Below are 17,227 nucleotides of genomic sequence, written 5' to 3'. Positions count from 1 at the left end.
TTCATGTGAGTGTCCGCATCCTTGGCATTGTTCATTATTTTTGCAAAAGTAGGGTAGAAATCATTGCATTCCTTTTTGAAAGAAGAAATAAAGCGGCGGAAAGAAGGAAAGAGGAGGAGTCGATATTTTATAAAAATTAAAAGGTGCGTGCCGTCTCAAAAGTGCACACGGTTCATGTTTGAGAGGGGATGGGGGGCTTTTTCCCTTTTTAATCTCTTTTTACTTCGACTACCGAAGGTTTTTCACCTGAAAAATTTTTAATGCATGCACACACCCCTCTCTTAACCTCACTCTTGCTTAGCGTCCCGCGCGCCCTCGTGATTATTAATAATTATTATTACTATTATTGGGTTACTTACGCGAGAATTCCCGTTTGCTTAAGTGCTGGGGTTTGCCTTGCTTGCGGCGAGACATGGTGGGCTGCGGGGCGGGCGGCGGCGGCGGCGGCGGCGGCGTGCGGACGACGGCTCGGTTCACATCGGGAGAGCCGGGTTAGAAAGAAGGAGACTCCAGAGAAAATATCTTCATCAGTGCCTTTTGACATCCAAAATAAATTAGAAATAATACAAAGATGGCGCAGGGAAGATGAATTGTGGGAGAGCCGTCATGGCTTTTTTTTTTTTTTTAAGGAAAAAAAAGAGAGAGAGGAAGAGAGAAGAGGGATAGAGGGAGAGAGAGAGATGAAAAAAATGGCAAAAGCCCCCCTGAGCTGCAAGTTCAAGTGCGGACGTGACGTCCCTGCGAACTTGAACGTCAGGAGTCTGGATGGACAGAGACACACAAAACATGGGCAGGGCGAGCAGGAGAGAAGGGGAGGAGGGAAGGGGAAGCTCACACCAATGGACACACATCAGGGGCTGGACATGAAAAAGAGACCAGGACAAGCCAATGGCCAGTGCGGGGCGGGGGAGGTGCGGGGCGGGGGGCTCCGCAGGCGCCAGACGCGGCCCCTGGGGGGAGGGGCGGGCAGAGGGGAGGGGGCTCTGGGGCGGCTAGCTCACCAGTGGCCGCAGCGAGCGCCGCGGCTGTGGCGTGGCCCGGAGAGAAGAAAGGGGCGGCGGGGTGGGAGGGAGGAGGGAGGGGAGCAAGACTTGCGCCCCGCTCCACTCCCCCCCCCCGACACACACACACACTCACCGACCCTAAAATGAAAAATTATTGAAGTGGGGGGGGGTGGGGGCAGAGTGCTCCCGGACGCTTCAGCCCAGTCAAGAGAGGCGCGGGCGGAGGAAAACCAGGTAGAGTAGGTCCCGGACACCCTCCTCTGTGCGCACACCCACTTCCCCTCCCCGCCAGGGGACGCCGAGGGCCGGAGTGCTAGCCCGGAGCTCGTGGCAGCGCTCGGGAAACTTTGCCCAGTGAAAGCTAGGAAAGAAAAAAAAAAATCACCCGAAGTTGAGAGCTGAGCCTCCAAGTTGAGAGCTCTGCAGCGGGCTAGGGGAGGCGTGCGGGAGCGCGCTGGCGAGAGAAATCCAGCCCAAGTTTGGAGGGTCGCGTGTCCGGAAGGCTAGTGTCAGGGCCGGGGGAAACCGACGCCGCCTGGAGAGAGGCGGTTGGGGCGAGGCTGACGGCGCAGGCCTGGGCTCCAGGGCCGGGAGCGCGCCCCCAAGGCCAAGTCAGAGACCCGGGATCTGAGCGACCCTACAAACAGTCGGGAGCTGAATGCCACAGAAGCCCTGAATCCCCAGCTCCCGAGGCTGGCAGAAACAGAAAGATTGGAATACATAGACCGAGAAGCCAGATTCCGGGTGTGTTTCAGTCCCCAGAGGGGAGCACTCGGGGCCGGGGCTTGAGGCGCCCAAGCGTCCACCTCTGAGCAGTCAGCGGCCCGAGGACAAAGCACGGGTAGCCCCAAGAGCCCGGGTCTCTGGGAACCTGCTTGCCGCGCTGCGGGAGGTCCTGGAGCCTGATTCCGGGGAGGGACACACCCCCTCCCACTCCCGGGCAACTGCGAAAGCACTGGGAGAAGGAAAGAAAAATGTTTCTTAGGGACAGAACACAATTGTTCTAAGCTGTTACTCGGGGAAAGAGAAAATGGGGAAAGGAAAGAAAACTGGCTAGCAGGAGCTACGGTGAGACCACGATGGTAAGGCCCTCGGGTCACCGCAGCGCTGCCCAGGCGACAGCAGCCACCGCACACACCCGAGACCCCGGAGCCCCTGGGTCCACTCTGCAGACCTTCCCTGGAAATTAGGGGAAAGACCTGTTGGAAATAAACCCCTGTCTCTTTAATGCACACGCGCGCGCGCGCGCTGCCGCTGTCAAAAAGCGGGCTTCGCTCTGGCGTGGGATACTTTCAGTTTTACGTAAAATATACAGCAACAGCACCCCCTGCGATTGGAAAGTTTATTCAGAAACGTGCTGCAAAGTCCCCCAGCGTCTCCCGCCTCCCAGCCTCCCAGCCAGCCTGCACCACCCTGCAGCCGCCGCCGCCGCCGCCGCAGCAGCAGCAGCAGTAGCAGCAGGAGCAGCAGCAGCAGCCAGGGAGACAGCGCTATGGGTCCAAATCTCTAGCAGCGCCCAGCGGGGGCGGGGGATGGACAGAGTCCCTGGGAGGCGCCGAGGGCTCTGGGTGGAGACCCGAGCTGCAGGTGGACGTCTGTGAGTCTCTGCAGAGCCAGGAGCCTTTCTCCCCTCCCCTCTAGAGCCTGCACCCAACGTCCCTGCACCCCTCCTCTGAGAGGTGTCGCTTCCGTAAATTCACCCACTCGCCGGGGGATTGTATTGTTTTAAGGCAGGGCCCCGGGCTTACACACGCTCGCCCACCTCCCAGCCTCACAGGCTTGTGGCTGTTTATTCCTGTGTCTTAGGAAAGTTTCAAACCTTTAAGAAAATGGCTTGCCTGACTCGGCGAAGCTTCGGGCCCCTCTGAGGAAGAAACACAGATTTTGATGCCCAACGTTAGGAGAGCTGTGGGCTAAACTGTTTTGGGGGATGCTGTTTCCCTCTAGCTGGTTTTCCTGGGGTGTGTGTGTGTGGGGGGGGTGTCTTGAATTCGGTTTGAGGAGCAGGAAGACTATTGCAGTAACTGCACGACTCCGTTTCCCCCTTTTCACTGAGTTCTTCAGAGCAGGTCAGCATCTCTTCCTCTGTTTTTTTTTTTTTTTTTTTTTTTTTTTTTTTTTTTTCCTTGTTAAATCAGCCTTAGAATCACCAAATGAATGTCGCCACGGGAGGTGGGAGGGGAGGGGCCACAGGGTGGACCTCTGCAGGGTGAGAGGAGAGTAGAAGAAAGTACAACCCAGAGGCCTCCGGAAAATAAATAAATAAATAAATGCCTCTTCAGGTAACAATAGTGAGCCAGACTTCTTCAAGACGAAGGTGGGCAGATTTGAATCTTGCTCTCATCCATAAAAGTCTGTACAGAAAGGAGACAGATACATGGACAAATTATGCTGTAGAAATACATACTGTATATGTGTGATTTATATATAATGGTATGTATAAAGCTTTTCAGGGTTGGCTGTAGTGTAAAAAGTAATGACTTTATTACCTCTGAAAGGTTCTGCGGTTCACATTTAAGAGTCTTCTGAATTACAATTCATTACACAATCGCGTGCTCTCTGAAACCGGCACCCTATCAGGGCCGCTATCTGTGGTTATTTCCAATAAATAACTTGCAGCATTTTATTGATTTTCTTTTTTTAAAAAAAAAATCATAGGAAATTAAGCACTTAGTAACAAGTAGGTCCGCCGTGTTACTGCACTTGTTTCAGATTCCAGGGAGTTCCTTTGAAAGCCACATCTTAAAACATACATTAAAAAAAAAAAAAAACAGTTACAGCTGCTTGCCCTGGGAGCCAGTGCAAAGGTAAGCGGCACCGTTTCCATGATTAACATTAGTTAATTTCTCCATCATGAAATGCTCAGGGTGAAATGGGACCTGCCCTCTGCACCTGCCCCTCCCCCAACCAGATTTCACCCAGCCCAGAAAAATAGGGCTGTGCGTCGGCATTTGGTCTGTTTTTGCCCGCCCCCCTCCGGGTTCCTAGTGCTCCTGGGTACCGGAGACGCCCCTCCCTTCTCACTGATGGATATTCACCCGAGCGCCTGAGGGTGGGGGAGGGGAGGAAGTTTATATGAGTGTTTAAAGAAGTAAAAGCGTGGTGTTCTAAGAGATTTGAAAAATATTGCATAAGTATTGATTAATGATGTAGGTGGTATTGTGGAGCGGGGTGAAAGGTCAGTTTTAACGTACACACTTGGGCACGCAATAAGTATATTTATTTACCTCTCCAGAAATGGCTTTTAAAAAGTAGTAAATTATGACAACGTTAGAATTATTTTCTAGCCGTTCAGTTAACTTCGTTTGAGGTTGTAATACCCTTGCTTGCTTTCATTGAGAGAGCTCGGTGGGCTCTTTCCCAAACCTTTAGTGACGACAGTGTGTAAACCCCAGACCAGCAGACTACCCCTCCCCTTCCCTCCTCCCCGCTTTTATCTTGCCGGCGGAGGAGACTCCCCATACTTCCTGCAGTATATATTCTGCCTCTGATCTCCGTACTTAATAGCCAAGTCCTGGTTTATGCTTTATAATGTGTTGACAAGTTTTCTAACAGACTTTCTGAAATAATGCACATATATTCACGTCGTTTAGAAACCCACCGTATTTTTAGAGTCTAGTAGATCTATACCCTAATGCAGAGAGAGGGTGTAAATCATAGAGGGTTTCATAGTCCTTTCAGTAGTTTTCGGTATGAAGTATGAGCCGCGTGGCCTCCAGACGTAACCTTTTAGAAAAAAAGACAGGGCTTTTATTTTATGGTGTAAAGTGCTTTTAGCTTCGGGGTTCTGAACGTGAATGTGGTCAACAAACAGCTCCAAGAGGGAGGCTTAATACAGCCCCAGCCGCAGTGTGAGCACCCCGTACACCGGGGACTCTCTATGAGCTGGAGAGTGAGGGGTTAAAAGGTCTGTCTCGGTGGAAACTACAAAATTAAAATAAAATATTCACTGTTTGTCTTTAGAGTGAAACGCTTTCATAGATAAAAAATAAATGAATGAATGATTAAAAGTGCAATCAGTCCCATCTCGCTTTTTACTTCGTTCTCCTTCTTTCTTTTTATCATTTTCTGGTCCCTAATTGGCAGACCAGAAAATAGAGAATGGGCAATCATCTTTAGGTTTGGACCCTATACTCAGCACAGAATTCACATTTGACGCTATTGAGGGCGTGCTGCTAGCTGGAATGCTGTTAGACAATGCATTTGAAAGGGCAGAGACTGTTTGAGAAGAGAAGTGAGTTTCTGTGCCCCCTGCTGCCTATGTGACCATGAAGCCCTAGACCTAAGGAGGCCCAGAGTAGACAGTATCTACCCCTTTGTCAGAGGCTCAACTCTTCCCTGGGGGCTGGGGGTAGAAGCCACAAGTTTCCCCCATTCTGAGAGAGCCATCCGTCTGGTCTTTCTCCAGAGGCTGCCTGGGTTTCTGGGGTCTGGTAGGTTGTTTCATATACCTGGACACACCTAAAAGAAAAGCAAGGGCAGGGTCTGCCCCTAGACAAGGCTGCTGTGTGTTAAGTCAATCATGCTTGAATCATGGGAGCAACAATCTCAGTTAAAGTGTTCTTCTCAAGAGACAAGAAGTCCGGTTAGAACATTGCTAAATGAAACTGTTAATTTAACATACTAATGTTTACATAAAAGACACACAGGTACACCTCTGACTGTCCAATGGAGGTAGTGTACTAGTGATTGCTGGTACACACAGTAAATGCTCAATAAACAGTCTTTGAGTGGATGAGCTAGGGCTAATACTCTTACCACACCCATGGAACCAATTCATAACCATCCAAACTGTGTTAATTTACCTCATAATTTTACCTTGTAGAAACCAACAAGGCTTTGGTGAGGTAGCCCTATGGTGAGAGTCAATTTAAGCCTTAAAGTGATTCCTACCAAGGACAGCTCAAAGGAACATCATCTCAAATACCTCACAGCTTAATCAGTTAACTATAGAAGGAAATATGTGTACACCCACCTCCAGCAACCTACACTGTAACAATCTTCCAAACTGGCCAGAATCAAGAACCCAGAATTGAATATACATTTCCCCTTTAACATTGCTTTTTAGATAGGTACCAATCTATTTTATGAAAAAAAAAATACAATCAAAAGTATTTTGTACTTTATCCCCTATTCTCTACCCTAGCCACATAAATCTTGTACTGATACAAGAAAACTATTTTTTTCAATATGTGGTTTTCACACCCAAACTTTAAAACTACTTTTGACTATGTATTTCCTTTTTTCTTCTGCTTTTTCTTTTTTCTTTTTGTAAACAAAAGGAAAAGCAACACGTGAGTATATGGACACACACGTGCATGCATACACACACACACACACACACACATCTGGCCTGACATTTTGTACAGCAAGTTTCAGCCCAGTGTGATTTAAAACAATGTGAGTTAAAAACCTCTTAAAATTTGGGTTTATAATGGAAACGCTGACAGACTCTTAATTATAGCAGCCTCGCCAGACACTGCTCTAATGAAATAGTTGTGCTTTCATTACTACGAGGCACTATAGTTAAGGGTCTGTCAGTGTTTCTATTATAAACCCCAAGTTTAAGAGGTTTATAACTTGGGTTGTTTAAATGGCACTGGGTGGAATTCAAGTTATCAGTCCAGATGTGAAGTTGTTTTATAAAAGGCAAAATAACTCAGCTGTGGAAGATTTTCTCTCTTCTCTCTCTCTCTCTCTCTCTCTCTCTCTCTCTCTCTCTCTCTCTCTCTCTCTCTCTCTCTCTTTTGCAAAATTGATTTTTAGTAGTTTCAGATGGTTTTACTGCCAACTTCTAGCTATGACTTCACTGTCTGAAAGGGAATTTTATAGACAATCCTGTATTTGGAAATGAACTCTTTGCTATTCTTATAAGTTTTTATTATTTTATTGTCTTAGAGAATGTATATATGTATGTATATATGTATGTGTGTGTATGTATGTATGTATATATGTGTGTATGTGTGTATGTATGTATGTATGTATGTAAGTATGTATGTATGTATGTATGTATGTATGTATGTATGTATGTGGTTTGTGTGCCTCTGTCTCTATATATGTGCTTATCTATCCACACACAGAAAAAAAAATCAAGACTATATGTCAGGTATGGTGCCGTATATGGACACACAGAGGGATTGTGTTACAACTTTCAGAAAAAAATTGCATTTACCAAATGCAGGAAATAAAGCACCTCATGGGCTCACCTATCAACTGCACAGTAAAAATTAAAGTGTTGGTATTTCAAAATATACTTTTATGTTTAATTGCCACATAATAATTGCACATGTTTATGGGATGCAATGTGGTGTCTCAATACATGTATACCGTGTATTAGGGTATTCGACATTATCTATAACGTGACATGTTGTTTTGTGTGGGGAGAACTCAAAATTCTCTCTTCAATGAATTACTGCCAACCATTTTTACCCACTGCAGTTGTAACGTTAGAAGTGATCCCTCCTATCCAGCTGCACCCTTATCTGTTAACTCTTCTCTGCACCCTCTTCCTCACATGCCCTGCGGACCACTAGTCTAGTCTCTACCCTTGCCAACATCTTTGTTTCCACATGTAAGTGAGCCCGTGCAGCATTCCTATGTCTGGCTTATTTTGCTTAACAAAATGTCCCCTAGTTCTATGTTGCACAAATGACAGCATTTTATTCTTTTATGGCTAAATTATATTTTACTGTATCTGTGCATCACACAATTTACATTAAACATACAAGTGCAAATGTAAAGAAGTATTATTATATTTATTTCAGAGACATTGGGGACTTCGTGGTATCAATTGATCTGTTCAGAAAGCAATAGCCAGAGGCAGACATAGTGGCATATGCCTATAATCCCAGTTAGACTAAAGCAGGAAGACCATAAAATAGGTGCCAACTTAGCAATTTAGCAAGACTCTGTCTCAAAATAGAATTTTTAAATGGCTGGGAATATACCTCAGTGGTAGACTTGCTTGCTGTGTGTGAGGCTTAATCTTTAATACCACTGGAAAGAGGAGGAACGCCATTGTGTGCAATCAACGAAGAATTCTGTGCTTGGTTTTGTCAATAAATTCATGAAGGATTTACCTTGGATTAACTCATGGGCCAGGATGAAGTATGTGTTATTAACCCGATATATCACCACTATAATATGTAACTGATATTTACTAATGATGCTGCGCCTAATGACAATCCTGTTCAAGAAAACAATAAAGATGATGGTGGTCATGATACCAATGATGGCAATGATAGTGTTGGTGGCAGAGATGGAGATGATGGTTATGAAGACGGTGGTGGTGGTGATGAGAAGGGTAATGCTGGAGATGGTAGTGGAATTGATGGTGGTGATAGTAGTGGAGAGACTGGTGATGGTGGTGGTGATGATGGTGAGGTGATAATGGTGGTGATGATAGAGATGGTAATGTGTTAGAAATAGTAATAGTGGTAGCAAGGATGGTAGTGGTGGAGATGGTGGTAGGTAAAGATGGTGATGGAGATGGTGGTGGGGATGCTGGTAGTGGCAGAGATGGTGGTGATGTAGGGATGGTCGTGGTAGTGGTGATAGAGATGCTGATGGTACTGGTGGGAAGTGGTAATTATGGTGTTTCTATGCTTAATATAGCTATCAGAGGATGAGAATGGGATGAAAGCAGGAGTCAAAAGTTCAATTTACATTTCCAACTTCGGTTGCTTGAGCCAAGCCATTCTATAAAAGGCAGGCTGAAGATCAATTTAAGGTAAATGTTGAGATGCATGGGGTTCAGAGCCAACTCTCAGAGGCAGTCCTGGCTGGCTGGCTGGCTGTCAATCCCTTATATCACTCACTGACTTCTCGCAGCAATCACACCTGCTTGTAGAGAGAAGCCTCTCACCTCCTGAAGAGCAGTTCCTTTTCTCTACTTTATCTACAGTCTGCAAACAGACTGCAAATCAGGCCAGCAAGGGCCATGAGGTGAGGCTTCATCCCTTTCACTTCACAAAGGCTTTAGTTGGTCTCCTCCTCAGGAGTTAGCTGGGTGACAAAAGAGATGCTGTGATCCAAGCATATCACCAGTCCTAAGTTCCTTCTTTGCCAGGTTCTGTTTGTTTGTTTGTTTGTTTGTTTTTGTTTTTGTTTTTAAGACAGGATCTCACTATTTGCTTTAGCTGTCCTGGAATTCACTCTGTAGACCATGCTGGCCTTGAAATCACAGAGATCTGCCTGACTCTGCCTTCTGAGTTCTGGGATTAAAGATGTATACCACCACATCCAGCCTCTGATGGTCCATAGCCATGACAGACACATGACAGTCACTCCCACGGGCCACCCATAGCCATGACAGATACAAGACAGTCACTCTCACGGGCTAGGGCATCCCCTCCCCTTCCCTCTCCTCTCCACAAGTCATCAGCATTTTTTTTTCTATTTTCCTGCTAAATTCAGCAAAGGGAATTTTTCTGGTAGAAAATGTCTATCTCTTCTTGCTGTTCTGTGACAGCTTGGTAAAGAATAAACAAAACCCCCTGTTCTCCCATTCCTGGTTGTATAACAACCTGCCTGCCTTCTTTCCCTCTTACAAAGTCTCTGCAGAAGGTCAGTTATCTAAACCCCTAGTTTTCCATAAAATTAAGAACCTGCTCCTAAGAATTGTGCTGGGTTTTTTTTAAGCTGGAGGATTGCACAGGAGACCTGGACTCTATCTAGGGTGGCTTTTATTTTAAAATACTAAAACATACAAACATGCCATGTAAGAAAGGTTCACTGTCACACATGCCAAAGCTGTGCAAAGGAACACTGTCAGCATTACTTTGGTGGCCAGAGCTTCATGCCACATATTTAAACAGTTCTAAACCGCTATCAGGAACCTATGTGCAGCAAGACAGCTCTGGCCACTTGTAATAACAGATGTTTTCTTTCTGTAGAGACAGTTTTTTGTTTGTTTGTTTGTTTGTTTATGATTTATTTATTTTATGTATGTAAGTACACTATTGCTGTCTTCAGACAAACAGAAGAGGAAATCAGATCCTATTACAGGTGGTCTTGAGCCACCATGTGGTTGCTGGGAATTGAACTCAGGACCTCTGGAAGAGCAGTCGGTGCTCTTAACCCCTGAGCCATCTCTCCAGCCCCTGACAGCTCAGTTTTTTAGAAATGAGAGTATAATGTGGATATTGGCCTTCGGGCTCAAAGAGCTATGGTAATCTACTGTTTCCACAGTTTGTATGGTGTCAACAAACACCTAGTCAATTTCGGGGGTTGCTTGGTTGGTTTTCTTTTTGAGACAGGGTCTCCTTGGTCCAGGCCAGCTTGAAACTTGCTGAGGATAGCCTTGATCCTTCTGCCTTCACCTCTCAAATGATAAGTGTATAGGCATATGCCACTGCCCAGTCAGCTGCTCTTGAGAAATAAGCTTTCTATACTCTGGCTTGTATTAAAGACAGTGTTGCAGACTGTCCCTGGCACACTTTCCTGAAGATATCATTGTTAAGATACAGTATTTCCATCCCTTCATGTGGAATGAGCATTCAGTACATTTTGAAACAAGGAATGGAGTCTGGAAGTGGATCGCTGGTTGCTGCTGTGAGCAAGAAGAATCAAACAGAGGACAGAAGGTAGTTTGGAAGCACGGGCCTTTGGGTGGCCTTCCAGATCACATGCCACAGCCATGTGGGCATCTGTACCTACTGGAAACAGCCACTTGTCTCTGCAGATCCCAAGACCTGCTTCTGTTATAACAGACACTGAATTACCCAAGTTCTGGGTTGTCCATACTGATGAAAGCCTATGCCATTTCTGCCCCTTACCGATCCCGGTGCAGAGTAGGACATGAGGAAAATGTCTGCCATATAAACAAACCCTACAACATTGTTTACTTAGGTTCCCAGAAAATTTAAAACACCCTACCACGGATAAAATATCCTTTTCATTGTTCTCTAGTCTTGGATTTTGAAATTAAATAAGCAGTTAGAGAGGCCTAATGCTGAGGAAGACTCAGTCTGCAGCCCTTTGCTCTAGGAATACCTTCTCTGATGTATGAAGGCCTGGTTACCTGGTTCTCAGCCAAGGACTGCACTGGGTCCCTGTGGTTTATTCCACCCATCCCAAAACGGGTTGGGGGTGTTAGGGAGTAGGACTGGCTTAAAGAGCAAGGAAAATATCAGTATGTGTTATTCAAAAGTGATTAATAAATAATCGTACTCCTCTAAAAATCTTGTCTTGAACCCACGGCTTGATTATAATTGGGATAAAGCACAGCATAGCAGACTTTCAGAATTAAGCCAAGTTCTGATTGCAATGTATTAGAGGGCATGCATGTATATTGATTAGTTCAATAGTAAATGTATAAAGGAGTTTTGCTCAAGATATAGATCTTTCACATGTATATTGATTTAGGGATTCTAAAAAAATTTAAGGATACTCATTTAAAAACATGTATTTTATAAGTCAACGCTCCCGAAGCAAAAATACATCAAGCTAAGAAGCAACTTGTAATACATACACACACACACACACACACACACACACACACACACACATATATATATATATATAGTAGCTTTGGCTTCATCACTATCTTCAGGATACCTGGATGTCTGTTCTTATGGCCACTAACCTGCACACACACTCGTTTCAATCTCTTCATCAATGGGACAAGAGAGATTTTAGTGCTCAGTCCAGACCCGTGTGTTCAGCTAGTTATCCTTAGCAGGACTAACATGATATCTAGTTTGTAGAAACAATCCAAAACTAATACATTCATGAAAATGCTTTAAAAGGTGTGATTCACTAATTCCGATTTTAAATATCCTGGAAGGGATACTGCTCACTAGGAGAACTGAAAGGAGCAAAGGACCGCAACTTCACTTAATACCCTCTTTAAATGTGTTTAAGGATGACAGACTGACAAAACTAAAAACTGCATATCAATTCCATTTTTTTTCAGAGTGATATCAAAGAGTTGAACACGTAGGGAAAGTTGCATTGTAAGCATAAGATGATGGCAGTGGTTGTTTTAATGACAATTTCCCAGCCAGAGTAACAGACATATACATCAGCTAGTGTTACATTGAAAGGCAGTATCAAGCATGCAGGCTAGGGTGACTAATGTGTGGTGAGAAGATCCTTCTGCTGGTGGTCCAGGCATTTATGTCACTACGTATTATTGATAGCACATATTATTTTTATTACATGGTATCTTTATTACATAAACTCTAATTGCAGGGAAAATCTTCTTGCCCTCTTGATTTTGATAGGCATTTCCACAGAAAGGATGAGAGACAGAGCAAGCTTTGGATTATGGGACGACATCAGAGAATGCTTGCTGATGGTGCTGGACCTAGGAGCCATAGTCTCAGCCCTTAAAGAAGGAAGGAAATTAAGCACAGTAGGCTTGAAATAAAGTGAGGATGAAATTTTGGTGAAGATTCAAACAAGCAAGTTACCTCTGAATTAAGGCTTCAACCCCATTCTCCCAGAATATCATGCACTTAGTCAAGTATTACCCACTAAAAACCATAGGAACTAAAATCCTAGATGAAACAGCATGTTGCCTGATGCCTGCTCCTGAGTTGGAGAAAAAAATAGGTTTTTCTGAGTGTGATTTTAGTTATAAGGCCACTTTGCTGGGATGCCCCTCAAGACAGCAAACAGAACAACAGACACCTGGAATTCAGAACTCTAACAGATCTGAGAGTCCAGAACACGATGCACAGTTTCCACAAAGAAGGTCAGAAGGGCCAGAAGCAAAGGGGTATCAAAGGTGTCCTTGGCGCTTGGAGCCAATAAAAACGAAACTATTCTCTTCTGAGACCTAATTAACTTTTATATCCAAAGGTACACTGCACATTTAGTCCTTATGAGGAGGACTAAAGAATACATGTGCCGTGGCTTTTAAATAAATGCTCTATTGAGTGGCTTTTCCCTCCTAAAAATTCTTCTGTTCTTTAGAGGCATTCAATGCATAAGACTACACTAATTTTTTTCTGAAACTTTAGGTATTTTCTTATGTACATTTTCAGGGAATCAGAGGCTGGTCTCTATAACTTCCATAAAATTCCCTTTAAAATCCTAAAACAAAACCAAACAAAAATGTTCAGGGAACAATTTTTCGCCGTAGGCTTTGTAAGGATTAGTCTCCTATTAGAATCACTGTTCCTATATGATCCTTTTTCTTGTTTTAAAGGGGGATATATATTTTTCTGTTACCTTTTCTGACTGTAAAGCAATCACAGGGGCCTGCAGGAGGCATCATAAATATGCAAATTTCTACAAGATGACTGTTTCCAGGAGCTGTGCTTCCACGTAGTGAAGGAAGCAGAGAGCAGAGATGCCTGTGTCCAAGTAATTCGCATGTTGGTAGTGCCCCCTGCTGCAATCGCAGGTTGTCCAAGACAGGGAAAATAAAATTCTGAAGCATTTAGATCTGGTTAAGATGTGAAATAAAGGCCCACTGCCCCTGCTCCAGGCGCAGCCATGCCCAAGTCTGGAGCCTCCCCTGCTGGTCGCAATCCCAGCCATTTTGCCGATCTAAATTTGGAAATCTCATTTTTTAATCTCAAAATCTTTTAATGTACAGGTTACACCGAGATAGATTTTCTCAAAAGAAAAAAAAAAGTCAAGATCCAATACAGCATTTTCAAACAATGAAATGTATTAAGGATTCTCTCCCAGTTTCCCAGTTACCAAATGATAATAAATTGTGAATTAGAAGAAGAGCCTGGGATCGACTAGGACATTAGGGCAGAAAGGGAAAAGTTAGTGTTAATACCATGGAAAGCCATTACACAGTTTCAAATGGTTTTATTTATTAAGGGAAAATTTTGTGGGCCATTAGCTCAGAGTGGACATTTTAAGATTCAAAATAAAATGAAATAAATACAGGAAACAACCAAGTTATCAGCACAGGAAACCAGTGACTCTGTAGTCACTCTTTACAGACTCTCATATTAAGATGGGGAGACCAACGGAGCAGAATAACATGGTACAATTCAGACCTGTGACGGTCTATTGAATACATAATATGCATTTTTAAATTGCCTGAATATATATTCACATGACAGAATCTAATGGGTTTAGGAGGAGTCCTTGCTCTTGATCAAATCATAAAAACTGTTATAAACTTGTCTATCATATTAAATCACATACATTTCTATCAAAATTGTTTTTTGTCTTCCTGTTTAAATACTAGAGTTGGAACAGATAAAAGGCAATTAAACCTGCACACGCACCCACACACCCACACACACAAAATCACAATTTAGTATGCATTAGGGCTTGTAGATTACAGCTATCAAAGCAAGCCTTGATGTCAGACATCTAACTTTTTCTGGTGGACTCTCCTCAGCCTGCCTTCCGCCAGAGTCCCAACCCTCCCAACTTGATTATTTTTGACTATCTGTTTTAGAACCATAAACATTCTCCCGGCGTAAACACTTAGAGGTGGTGTGCAGGAGTTTGAATTCCAGCTTCACTCTGCATCTCGTTTCCATACTCAGATCTTAACAGTCAGAGCAAGGCAGAGAACTGAGGAAATTACCCCATCATTTCAGCAATGAGCCTGCTTTTATCACCCAGGAATTTTGTAGCCTGTCTTCTGAGCTCTGGACCTCAGAGCCATGGAGAAAGAAAAAGAAAGAAATTGCTGGCCACTCACTAGTAGGCAGCTAATTACAAATAGATCTTGGTATTAAAAGATCTCATCAATTCCCTACACAAAATATAACAAGCATCCATGACTATACGTGGTGGAAGGCCTTGCAACCTGTCCATTCTGGGCCTTACTACTATAAAGGTGAATTGTTAGGCAGGCAGTGTACAGAGCTCAGTTGGAATGGAGGAGCCCCTCTTACAGAGCCCCAACAATATGTCTGCCATGCACCTTCTAGGCCCTCACTACAACCATCCAATCTATTGAATCAAGAGACTGATCTTATCTGTATTTGTGAGATGACTGTCAACCTGTTTGGGCTGCATATTAAATCACCTGTAGTAGCTGTATCAAGCTGAGATGATCTATTAATTCTAAATTTATTAACCCTTAGAGTGCAGTCATCATGTTTAATCTAGTGTAGCCCACATTTATTTTACAACACTAAATCCTTCTTTAAGGAATGGTGGTGCTGTAGGTTTAAAAACAGCTACTGTGGGTTTCATTATGATAATTGGAGGAGGGAGAATGTCTGAAAATGCCAGTGTGGCAGCTGGAACAGGTTGGTCCCAGTCTCTTTCCTAGAATGAGATTTGTCTGTCAGAGAAAATGTCTCTTCAGAAACAGTTTTGTCTCTAAAAAAAAAAAAAAAAGCATGTAAGAGGAAAGAGAGGTCAGGGAGGAGGAAAGCTCCTGACAGAGATGGCCAGGGGTCCAAAGCCAGGGAAACAAAAGGCTTCGTGCCATGGTGAGGTCACCTACAACCTGATGGATTCACACTAAATCTCCAATACACTCCTGGCCAAGACTACTGACAAAATTCCTGGCAGGAGTCAGACTTGAAGCTCAGTAAGGGAGACCTATTCTGGAATAAAAGATTTTTTTCCCCTTTCCCCCAGGAATTCTGAGCAATTCAAACTACAAGCAGCTCTGCAAAAGGAAAAAATGTTCATTTAATATGTTAATCTGGTGTTCAGGGATATATATATATATATATATATATATATATATATAATCTTCAACCTGCCCATTACCGATGTTATCAGCATATGCATAGCTTTTCTTTTAGACACAAACCGCTAGGCATGCTCTCTTTTTTGGTAACCACGTGCCTGATATCTCTCTAATGTAGCCTAATAACAATTTTAGCATTCAGATGAAGCGATTTCATTCTGTGACTGCCTTTTCTATTAGATTTGATTTTGAGAAGCCCCAGTGGGTGCCTTCGAGGCAGAGATCTATCTGTGAGGCTGCTACCGACTCAATAGCAGCCTGGGCTAACCTTGACCTTTCCGGAGACCCTGCTCCATCTGGTGCCAGCCTGCTTTCCACCACCTCCCCTCCCTTTCTTGCTTCATAGTCAACATTGATCAAGGCAGAACTGAGAGCTTAGTCTTCTGGAAGGGCTGGGCAGACTCGGGAGGACAGTGCGTTTCAGTATATGGAAATGATCAGCCTCTTATGTAATCATAAATCTACATAGGAGTCTTGTGATTTGATATTTCATTCACCTCCAAAGATTTTTTTTTCTCCCTCCCAACAGGGATTTATAAGCTCAGTGAGAGCTCCCGGACAACGGCTTTCCCCAACACCTGGAAATTATCAAGCTTGCTGCTTGCTGAACGATGCTAACAGCTCCAACGCTGCAAATTCATTTTTAACAACTCACTGGCTTTTATCTAGGATTTGTGTGTCTCTGCATATGTGTGTGTGTATATATGTGTGTATGCACACACACACACACACACACACACACACACGCCTTTCTTTAAGAAGCTACCAAAGCAATGGATAATATCAAAGACACCAAAATCAAATCTGACTTAAATATCTTCACCTCCATCCCCATTTTGTGTTTGGAGATAGATCAGGTTTTCTGTGTGCATTCTGTCCCCATTCTAAATCATTAAGAAGGGAAAGATAAAGAAGTTAAGAGGAACGTCGTCAGGGAGAAGAGGAAAAAGGGGGAGAGAGAGGAGAGAAAAGGGGGGGAGAGAGAGAGAGAGAATGAATGAATGTTAACCTTGGAGTGATGCTTGGATCCCACCTCTCCCTGCATGGGCCACATCCTGACCCCCCCATCCCCTTCCCCACTGACACACACAATGTGTCCTTCTCCATCCACACCGCCCACTAGGGCACACAGCCGCCTCCCGAGCCTCACCGAGGCTGCACTGGGGGCTGGGTGGAAAGAGGCTGACTGAGGGGGAGTCACGTGGGCAGCCCGTGGGCAGCAGCCGCAGCAGCTCCAGAGAAATTGACTGACTGGCCGCTTGGGCGCATTTCAATATATGGAAATGACCAGAGGCTTCTGCGATAAATCAACGCTCAACACTTTGTCATTTGTCTAGTTCTGCTTCATTTTCCTATTTCCCCCTCTCCTCGCAGAGACTTGTTTTCTTGCTTTTTGCCCTGCCGCATTTCTTCCCACCTTCAACCTACACCTTCTCCAAATCTTGCCCATCTTTGCAGCTGCCCCCACCGCGGGCACCCCTTTCTGTTCTCTGTCTCTACTGTAATTGGAAACATCCGGTCGGCGATTTTCCCCCTCTTCCTTTCATTCATATATATATATATATATATATATATATATATATATATATAT

The 17,227-nt window shown here is 44.2% G+C and overlaps 1 protein-coding gene and 1 long non-coding RNA gene across 5 annotated transcripts in view; one reads left to right on the top strand and one right to left on the bottom strand.

Moving 5' to 3' along the window:
* The window catches only part of Bcl11a (BAF chromatin remodeling complex subunit BCL11A), a 95,583-nt gene extending 94,806 nt beyond the window's left edge, over window positions 1-777 (bottom strand). For 2 of the 4 annotated variants that reach the window (XM_021176053.2, XM_021176050.2), the window contains exon 1: window positions 360-777. In XM_021176053.2, the coding sequence (XP_021031712.1) occupies window positions 360-414 (55 nt within the window). In that variant the 5' untranslated portion in view covers window positions 415-777. The remainder of the gene's footprint in view (window positions 1-359) is intronic. The other 2 variants (XM_021176055.1, XM_029483868.1) reach the window with 1 other exon arrangement.
* Window positions 778-3,776: 2,999 nt separating this feature from the next.
* The window catches only part of LOC110304625, a 26,294-nt gene continuing 12,843 nt past the window's right edge, over window positions 3,777-17,227 (top strand). Inside the window, exon 1 of the long non-coding RNA XR_002379091.1 lies at window positions 3,777-3,811. This is a non-coding gene — a long non-coding RNA (uncharacterized LOC110304625). The remainder of the gene's footprint in view (window positions 3,812-17,227) is intronic.

This window comes from Mus caroli, chromosome 11 (genome assembly GCF_900094665.2).
Source record: "Mus caroli chromosome 11, CAROLI_EIJ_v1.1, whole genome shotgun sequence".
Taxonomy (NCBI): Eukaryota; Metazoa; Chordata; class Mammalia; order Rodentia; family Muridae; genus Mus; species Mus caroli.
Note: the sequence above shows the minus strand (reverse complement) of the source record. Positions and strands in the feature narration are given on the sequence as shown.